The 10025-nt window shown below is 37.3% G+C and overlaps 1 protein-coding gene across 1 annotated transcript; it reads right to left on the bottom strand.

The window, feature by feature from the left end:
* Window positions 1-4356: 4356 nt before the first annotated feature.
* On the bottom strand, window positions 4357-7414 carry LOC128638216 (histidine-rich glycoprotein-like). Its single transcript, XM_053690071.1, has 2 exons — window positions 6791-7414; window positions 4357-5827 (listed from the first exon to the last, which is right to left on the bottom strand). The coding sequence occupies exon 2, from the start codon at window positions 5505-5507 to the stop codon at window positions 4533-4535; it is 975 nt and encodes a 324-aa protein (XP_053546046.1). The 5' UTR covers window positions 5508-5827; window positions 6791-7414; the 3' UTR covers window positions 4357-4532.
* Window positions 7415-10025: the final 2611 nt, after the last annotated feature.

The following is a 10025-nucleotide window of genomic DNA, read 5'->3' as shown; positions in this document are numbered from 1 at the left end:
TAATAGTTAGAATAGATAAATTATTAGTTTAATATAGTTTAATGTAATTTTAGTCTAATAGTTAGGGTAGGTTAATTATTAATTTAATATAGTTTAATGTAATTTTATTATAATAGTTAGAATAGATTAAAGGGACAGTCTACACCAGAATTTTTATTGTTTTAAAAGATAGATAAACCTTTTATTACCCATTCCCCAGTTTTGCATAACCAACACAGTTATAATAATACACTTTTAACCTCTGTGATTATCTTGTATCTAAGCCTCTGCAAACTGCCCCTTTTTTCAGTACTTTAGACAGGCTTGCAGTCTAGCCAATCAGTGCCTGCTCCCAGATAACTTCACGTGCACGAGCACAGTGTTATCTATTTGAAATATGTGAACTAACACCCTCTAGTGGTGAAAAACTGTTAAAATGCAATCTGAAAAGAGGTGGGCTTCAAGGTCTAAGAAATTAGCATATGAACCTCCTAGGTTAAGCTTTCAACTAAGAATACCAAGAGAACAAAACAAAATTGGTGATTAAAGTAAATTGGAAAATTGTTTAAAATGGCATGCTCTATCTGAATCATGAAAGTTTATTTTGGCCTAGACTGTCCCTTTAATTATTAGTTTAATATAGTTTAATGTAATTTAGTAGAACAGTTAGGGTAGATTAATTAATAGTTTAATATAGTTTAATTTAAATCTAAAGGTAAGTTTAAATTTATTATAAGATAGGGATGAGATAATATTTAATGTACAGTTAGTGGGTTGTTTTAGGGATTAATAGGTTAATTTAGTTTATGGCGATGTGGAGGGCTGGCGGTTTAGGGGTTAATACATTTATTTAGTTGCCGTGGGCTCCGGGAGCGGTGGGATAGGGGTTAATACTTTTATGTAGGTGGCGGCGGTGTAGGGGTCAGCAGATTATGGGTTAATAAGTGTAATGTAGGTGGCGGCGGTGTAGGGGGTGGCAGATTAGGGGTTAATAAGTATAATGTAGGTGGCGGCTGTGTAGGGGCGGCAGATTAGGGGTTAATAAGTATAATGTAGGTGTCGGCGGTGTCGGGCTGCATATTAGGGGTGTTTAGACTCAGGGTATATGTTAGGGTGTTAGGTGTAAACATAACTTTTATTCTCCCATAGGAATCAATGGGATATCGGGAAGCAGCGAACATGAGCTTTCGCTGCTTTCAGACTCCCATTGATTCCTATGGCATCAGCAGCCTCCAGGTCGGCGGATTGCAAACCAGGTATGCTGGACCAGAATAGTGGCGAGCGTACCTGGTAGTTATTTGATAACTAGCAAAAGTAGTCAGATAGTGCCGAATTTGCATTCGGAACATCTGTAGTGGAGTAAGCATTGATATGTGTCGGACTGAGACCGGTGGATTGTATGTTACATCACAGATTTCTACTTTTGCCGGTGTGTAGGGTTTTATAACTAAGGCGAATCAGGCTCGCCACAATTACGCTTCGAAATTTCAGCGTATTTGCGTTGACGGCTTGATGATAAGTAGATGCCTATGCATTCTTTGGATATTAAACAACTTTCTTGGAAAGTGTTATTTCTTTTGGCTTTCTCTTCTGCTTGAAGAGTGTCTGTATCGTCTGCTCTCTTTAGTGACTTTCTTTTTCTGTTTTTCTATATAAATAAAGTTGTTTTGTGGAGTTCATTTAAATTTTTACCTAAAGTTGTGAATTCTAACAACATCATTAAGGAAATTGTTGTTCCTTATTTGTGTTCGAATTTTAAGAATACTCTTGTAGGGTCTTTACATACTTTGTGGTAAGAGCTTTGAAATACTATGTTGAGGCTACTTAAGATTTCAGAAAGACTTCTAGTCTTTTTGTTATTTTTTTCTGGAAAGGTCAGACAGTCTCTGTTATTTCTCTGTTTTTTTGGTTCAGACTTTTGATTCACAAAGCTTAGAGAATTACTAGATCAGTTGCCACTTCTTGGGTCCTCAAGAATGAAGCTTCGGTTGATCAAATTTGCAAAGCAGCAACTTGGTCTGTTTTGCATCCTTTTACTAAATTTTACCATTTTTATGTGTTTGCTTCTTCAGAAGCAGCCTTTGGTAGAAAGGTTCTTCAGGCAGTTGTCTCAGCTTGATTCTAATGCCTTTGATTTGAGTTTTTTTTATTTTTTTAAGAAAACTGATTTTTTTTGTGGGGATCTAATTTCTCAGTGGAAATAGCTATTTTTATTTTATCCCTCCCTCTCAAGTGACTCGTGGACTTCCACATCTTGGGTATTATATCCCATACGTCACCAGCTCATCGACTCTTGCCACTTACATGAAAGAACACATAATTTATGTAAGAACTTACCTGATAAATTCATTTCTTTCATAGTGGCAAGAGTCCATGAGACCCACCCTATTTTTTGTGGTTAGGATTTTTTTGTATAAAGCACATTATTTTTTCCAGTTCCTCTTTTTTGTATGCTTTTTTACTCATTTTTTACACCTCACTTCTTGGCTATACGTTAAACTGAAGTATGAGTGAGGTGGGAGGTGTATTTATAGGCATTTTGAGGTTTGGGAAACTTTGCCCCCTCCAGGTAGGAATGTATATCCCATACGTCACTAGCTCATGGACTCTTGCCACCATGAAATACATTAATTTATCAGGTAAGTTCTTAAATAAATTATGTTTTTCTGTCTTATTTTTTGTATGTACAAGCTAAGTTTACATAAACACCAATGTTGTTGCTGTTTTTTTTTAAAGGACTATAAAACCCAAAGATGTTCTTTTGTGAATAAGACAGAACATAACATTTTAAAATGTTTCCAATTTACTTCTAGTATCAAATGTGCTTCCTTCCTATGATATTCTGTGTCATAAGTCCCTGCTTTTCAACAAAAGATAACAAGGGAACGGTGAAAAATTGATAATAGGAGTAAATTAGAAAGTTGCTTAAAATTGCATGCTCTATCTGAATCATGAAAGAAAAAAATTGGGTTCAGTGTCCCTTTGATGAAGTGTTAAAACATTTATAAAGGTAATTATAAAAGGACTTAATATTATAAGACAGTAGTAATTGTATACATCATGCAATGACATTATTGGTTAATTAAAAAAATGCATTTAAAGGGACACTGCACAATTAGCATGCTCTAATTTGTTATTACACTACTGAGTTTACATTGGGGTAGACCATAATCCTTTACAAAAATGTATCCGATTATTTATATACAAACATCTGCCTAGACTTTAATGGTGATTTTATTTTTATTATATGTTTTTCCTAACGATTGACCCCTATATGTATAAAGTGCCATAAAACAGGTTGAGATCTGTGCATATCCTAAAAGGGCTAATTAATTTAAGATAGTTTGCATAAAAAAAATGTTTAAAAATTGCTGGCAACTATTTTAAAATATTTTTCAAAAGTAAGCAAGAAAGAGTTAATGGCGAGGCACTGCAGAATAAATTTGCAGGTAAATTAATTAAAGTACATATTATTATATTTTATCTCTATCCCAACTTGTTTTATGTCCCTTTAATTCTCGCTAAAGGGGAAACAACTGAAGTAACGTCCCACAAGAAGTGCAACTCCCAAGCAGAAAGCAGATGGTAATTGGAGCCACACCTTATTGACTGGCTTTACCTATGTGTTTAATTATTTGTGGGGATTACACAAATTGGCAATCATTATATTAAGTGTCATCATCGCCACTGAAATAAATTATCTGTCGTGTTTTACTTTGAGTTAGTTCTGTATTTGAAGTGTCTGCACTATATCTGTTTCTAATCCTTTTGTTGTGTGTTAAACAGTACTAGATTTCCCTGTTACCTGTTAGATATCTGTTTCTAATCATTTTGTTGCGTGTTAAACTAGATTTCCATGTTAGATAATTTACTATTTGACCATTTTTACTACATGTAACTGTGGGTCTTTAAATGGATAGGAAGAAATTTCCCTGAGCTGTCATACAGTGTTATCAAAAGGAAATTGTGCAGGAGAGATAGCAGTGGGTAGCACTTGGCTTTTTCACCTGCTAATACCCAGTGTTGTACCTATATATATATATGTATGTAATTGTGTGTATGTGTGTGTCTATGCAAATCTGTTTATATGTGTATGTACACATGCATATATGTGTGTATTTGTTTATGTATATGTGCATGTCTATGCACACATGTATATGTGTGTGTGCGTGTCTTTATGGGAAACTGTTTACATGTGTATGCACTCATGCATATATGTGTGCAAGTATGTGTGTGTATGTCTATGTGAATCTGTTTATATTTGTATGCACACATGTGTGTATATATATATATATATATATATATATATATATATATATATATATATATATATATATATATATATATATAGGTTCACAATGACCAGTGTGTATTTATGTGTGTGAGTGTGTATGTGTGTGTATAACTGTATATGTGTGTGTATATCTGTTTATATGTGTGTGTACACATGCGTGTATGTGTGAGTGTGTGTATTTATGTGTGCGAGTGTGTATATGTGTGTGAGTTTGTATGTGTGTGTATATGTGTGTAAGTGTATATCTGTGTATACCTGTTTATATGTGTGCGTACACATGTGTGTATGTGTGTGAGTGTGTATGTGTGAGTGTGTATTTATGTGTGCAAGTGTGTATATGTGTGTGAGTGTATATCTGTGTATATATCTGCGTATATATCTGCGCAAGTGTGTATATATGTGTGGTATGTGTGGTATGTGTGTGTATATATGTGTGAGTGGATATGCTTTTATATATTTGTGTGAGTGTGTAAGTGTGCGAGTGTGTATGTATGTATATATGTGTCCAAGTGTGTATGTGTGTGTGTGTATAAGTGTGCGAGTGTGTATATATGTGTGTAAGTGTGTATGTGTGTATATATGTGTATGTGTGTGTATATATGTGTGAGTGTGTATGTTTGTATATATGTGTGTATATATGTGCAAGTGTGTATATGTGTGTGAGTGTATGTTTGTATCTATGTGTATATGTGTGCAAGTGTGTATATGTGTTTGAGTGTGTATGTGTGTGAGTGTGTATGTGTGTATATATGTGTGTATATCTGTGCAAGTGTGTATATGTGTGTGAGTGTGTATGTGTGTATATATGTGTGTATATGTGTGTGAGTGTGTATGTGTGTGTGTGTATGTTTGTATATATGTGTGTATATGTGTGCAAGTGTGTATGTGTGTGAGTGTGTATGTTTGTATATATGTGTATATATGTGTGCAAGTGTGTATATGTGTGTGAATGTGAATGTGTGTATATGTGTGCAAATGTGTGTATGTGTGTGAGTGTGTATGTTTGTATATGTGTGTGTACTGTATATGTGTGCAAGTGTGTGTATGTGTGTGAGTGTGTATGTTTGTATATGTGTGTGTATATGTGTGCAAGTGTGTGCATGTTTGTGAGTGTGTATGTTTGTATATATGTGTGTATATGTGTGCATGTGTGTATATGTGTGTGAATGTGTATGTGTGTATATGTGTGCAAATGTGTATGTGTATATATATATATGTGTGTGAGTGTGTGCATGTGTTTATTTCCATTTTATGTGTATGTGTGTGCAAGTGTGCGTATGTGTATATTTATGTGTGTGTATGTGATTTGGTTTTACTAGACAGAATATGCACGTATATGAGTCAGTGTGTGCATGGGTGTGTTCTTGTGTTCATATGTATGTAGGATTTGTGTACAGAACAGGGTATGAGAGATTTGGTTGTGTTACACAGAATATGCATGCATTTCAGTATGTACACATGTGCCTAGTAGTGATGTCGTGAATAGTTCGCCAGCGAACATAGTTGTTCGCGTTTGCCGCGGCGGGCGAACATATGCGATGTTCGATCCGCTCCCTATTCGTAGGCTTACCATAATTTTTAGAGGTGAAACTGGGACCACCTGGTGCGGTGCCAGTGGGGGTGTGGTCAGGAGTGTGGTTAAGGGGGCGTGGCAATTACCGGTCCTTTTAAAGTAGTAGCTTTTATGTGTGTAATGTTTTGTGGATACTCTACCCTTCCTCAGTCATACAAGTGAATCACACAGTTTAAATAGACCATAACACCACCCCCTAGTAAAAAAGGCACCATTACGTTGTCATGGCAAATAAGTCATTAATCTAAATCTCAGATGCTAAATAATGCCAAACATCAAGCATAATTATCACTTTCACAATTTAATATCTGCAGAGTATTATGTGTTTATGTGTCTAATTAAGGAACAGAGCCAAATACTGATAAGGCATAAATACAACATTGAATGAAAGTAAAAAAGAAACACGTACCTGCTAAAGCTGTTTAAGAGGCTACTCTATACCATAATGCAGGAAGATTATAGCCAAAATGCTATCCTGCATGAAGTAAAGCAAGATCCAGGCCAAAAATCCTGCCTGTCTGTACTTCCTAGTCATACCCATATGATTCCCCTAAAGGTGTATTACCGGCAATGACACCAAGGGTCGGGGGGGGAGAAGGTGTTAAATTCTTAGAAACATAAACCAAGTAGTACTACAAAATTTAAATATAACCTACGCTGCTCACTCAGCCTGTATTACTAAATGTAAACTTTGAAGGACACGAACGTTAAGCTAAGCAGGGCTGCATGTAACAAAGTACCAGCATCCAACTATGCTGGAGAGCCACAGTCCAGTCATTTTGAATAATGTGTTCGGGTTTCAGGTGGTCTGAAACCCGGACACATGATTTGAAACCTGGAGGTGGCAACCCTACTGGGACAGAATGAACAACTGGGTGGGACACTGGGACAGCGCCTCCAAACCGGGACAATCCCAGTAAAAGTGGGACTTCTGGTAAGCCTACCTATTCGTCATCATTGAGTAAACTTTGACCCTGTATCTCACAGTCTGCAGACACATTTCAGCCAATCAGCAGCAGACACTCCCTCCCAGACCCTCCCAGCTCCTGGGCAGCAGCCATTTTAGATTCATTCTGATCCTGCATTCTTAGTGAGAGGAGGGATAGTGTAGCTGCTGCTGATTTTATAGGGAAATTGATAGCTAGGCTAGTGTATTCAGTGTCCACTACAGTCCTGAAGGACTCATCTGATCTCTGTTGTAAGGACAGCACCCCAAAAAGCCCTTTTAGGGCTAGAATATCAGTCGTTTTTTTTTTTTTTTGCCTGTGTAATTTTGCCTGTGAAACATCAGTCTTCTAGTGTAATCTAATTGCAGTTGCCTGCCTGCAGTGCCACCACTCATATCTGTTGTAACAGTAGTGTAAATTTTGTAAAAAAAAACTTTTTTGACTGTGAAACATCAGTCTGCTAGTGTAATCTAATAGCAGTTTCCTGCCTGCCAGAGTGTGTGCCAGGCCCACTTGCCAACTAGTGCCACCACTCATATCTGTTGTAACAGTAGTGTAAATATTAAAAAAAAAACTTTTTGACTGTGAAACATCAGTCTGCTAGTGTAATCTAATTGCAGTTGCCTGCCTGCCAGCGTGTGTGCCAGGCCCACTTGCTAAGTGCCACCACTCATATCTGTTGTAACAGTAGTGTAAATTTAAAAAAAAAAAAACTTTTTTGACTGTGAAACATCAGTCTGCTAGTGTAATCTAATTGCAGTTGCCTGCCTGCCAGCATGTGTGCCAGGCCCACTTGCCAACTAGTGCCACCAATCATATCTGTTGTAACAGTAGTGTAAATATTTAAAAAAATAAACTTTTTTGACTGTGAAACATCAATCTGCTAGTGTAATCTAATTGCAGTTGCCTGCCTGCCAGCGTGTGTGCCAGGCCCACTTGCCAACTAGTGCCACCACTCATATCTGTTGTAACTGTAGTGTAAATTTTGTAAAAAAAACTTTTTTGACTGTGAAACATCAGTCTGCTAGTGTAATCTAATTGCAGTTGCCTGCCTGCCAGTGTGTGTGCCAGGCCCACTTGCTAAGTGCCACCACTAATATCTGTTGTAACAGTAGTGTAAATATTTAAAAAAAAAACTTTTTTGACTGTGAAACATCAGTCTGCTAGTGTAATCTAATTGCAGTTGCCTGCCTGCCTGCCAGCGTGTGTGCCAGGCCCACTTGCCAACTAGTGTCACCACCCATATCTGTTGTAACAGTAGTGTTAATTTAAAAAAAAAAAAACTTTTTTGACTGTGAAACATCAGTCTGCTAGTGTAATCTAATAGCAGTTGCCTGCCTGACAGCTTGTGTGCCAGGCCCACTTGCCAACTAGTGCTACCACTCATATATGTTGTAACAGTATTTTAATTTTTTAAAAAAAACAAAACTTTTTTGACTGTGAAACATCAGTCTGCTAGTGTAATCTAATTGCAGTTGCCTGCCTGCCAGAGTGTGTGCCAGGCCCACTTGCCAACTAGTGCCACCACTCATATCTGTTGTAACAGTAGTGTAAATATTAAAAAAAAAAACTTTTTTGACTGTGAAACATCAGTCTGCTAGTGTAATCTAATTGCAGTTGCCTGCCTGCCAGCGTGTGTGCCAGGCCCACTTGCCAACTAGTGCCACCACTCATATCTGTTGTAACAGTAGTGTAAATTTTGTAAATAAAAAGCCAAATGGCTGTCGGCACTCATATCTGGTGCCACAGTAGATTGCACGCGTACTGCCCCAAATTTGAAGTAGGAGGACAGACCAAGCATCTTTTTCCATCTCCCGGTTCATAAAATCCCTGCCATATACACGTCCCCTGGCACCGCAACTGCCTCTGGGAACCTTATCATGGGTCCCAGACCGCACGTCTTGTAATTCTCTGTCTGGAAAATTATATATCTATCAAATCTATCTATTTATCTATCAAATCTATCTAACTATCAATCGTATCTATCAAATGTATATTGCATCTATTGATCTATGTAATCTATCTATCTATCTATCTATCTATCTATCTATCTATCTATCTATCAAATCTATCTATCTTGTGGTTGTGCAAATGGACTGTTTGTGGTTGTTTGCGGTGCGTTACACAGGGAGTTTGGTCTGTCACTGTGAAGCGGGCATAACCCTTACACTACCTGATCGATACAACATCATACCTGATGTTTTAAAGCATGTTATTCCAAACAATTTAGGAATGTTAGGTGATTTATGCCCTTTATGGCTTAAAACCAGACTCTGCATCAACTATGTAATTTTCGTGGGAGTTTTGCCATGGATCCCCCTCCGGCATGCCACAGTCCAGGTGTTAGTCCCCTTGAAACAACTTTTCCATCACTATTGTGGCCAGAAAGAGTCCCTGCTGGTTTTAAAGTTTGCCTGTCTATTGAAGTCAATGGCGGTTCGCAAACAGTTGCGGAAGTTCGAGTCCGCCGTTCGCGAACCGAAATTTTTAGGTTCGCGACATCACTAGTGAATAGTTGATTGATTGAAAAATAGTGAAATCAATAGCCCCACTAACACACGTGACCACTTTACTGATACTGTCCATTTCAAATCCCTAAAGGGACATACACACTTATCTCTATGTTTTTTTAGCCTGATAGGTTAATTGTCACCTTTTAAGATCACTACACACTATTAAAAGAGATCAGTGAACATCATACAGCCCATAAAATCTGTGATGCAATTGATTAACGATAAAGATAACAACTTGTATTGTTTTTGGGATGTACAAGAAGTATAGTAAAATTATATTCACTGGAAATCAACACTGACAATGCTGACCAAAGTCCAGAAATAGTTATCTGCTAAAGAAAAGTGCAAGATTAGAATCAAACCCTTTATTGGTAATAGAGCATATGTGAATATCCATGTGTGAGACAGGATCAGCAGGAGAGAAACAGGTAAAGAACTGTATGAAATTAGGAACAGAATAAAACGCAACGTGAGATGGAAAATGCATGTAGGAATAAAAAGGAATAAAATGGGCAGGCTGCATAAATTAACAGAACAAGAAAGAACAAATGTGATGTGGGTGAGACAATGAGGTATATACCAGGGCAGAGAGGTGGGGGCAGAGCTGCTTTCACCCTTTTATCTGTCAGTCTGCTGGCTGCCAACAGCTGCTATATATAGAGCCATCAATTAGGGTAAAATCAGCACATTGCTTCATTCTGTGCACACAAATATACACT

The sequence above is a fragment of the Bombina bombina genome, chromosome 8, assembly GCF_027579735.1.
Source record: "Bombina bombina isolate aBomBom1 chromosome 8, aBomBom1.pri, whole genome shotgun sequence".
NCBI classification, from domain to species: Eukaryota; Metazoa; Chordata; class Amphibia; order Anura; family Bombinatoridae; genus Bombina; species Bombina bombina.
This window is presented reverse-complemented; position numbering and strand designations above follow the sequence as displayed.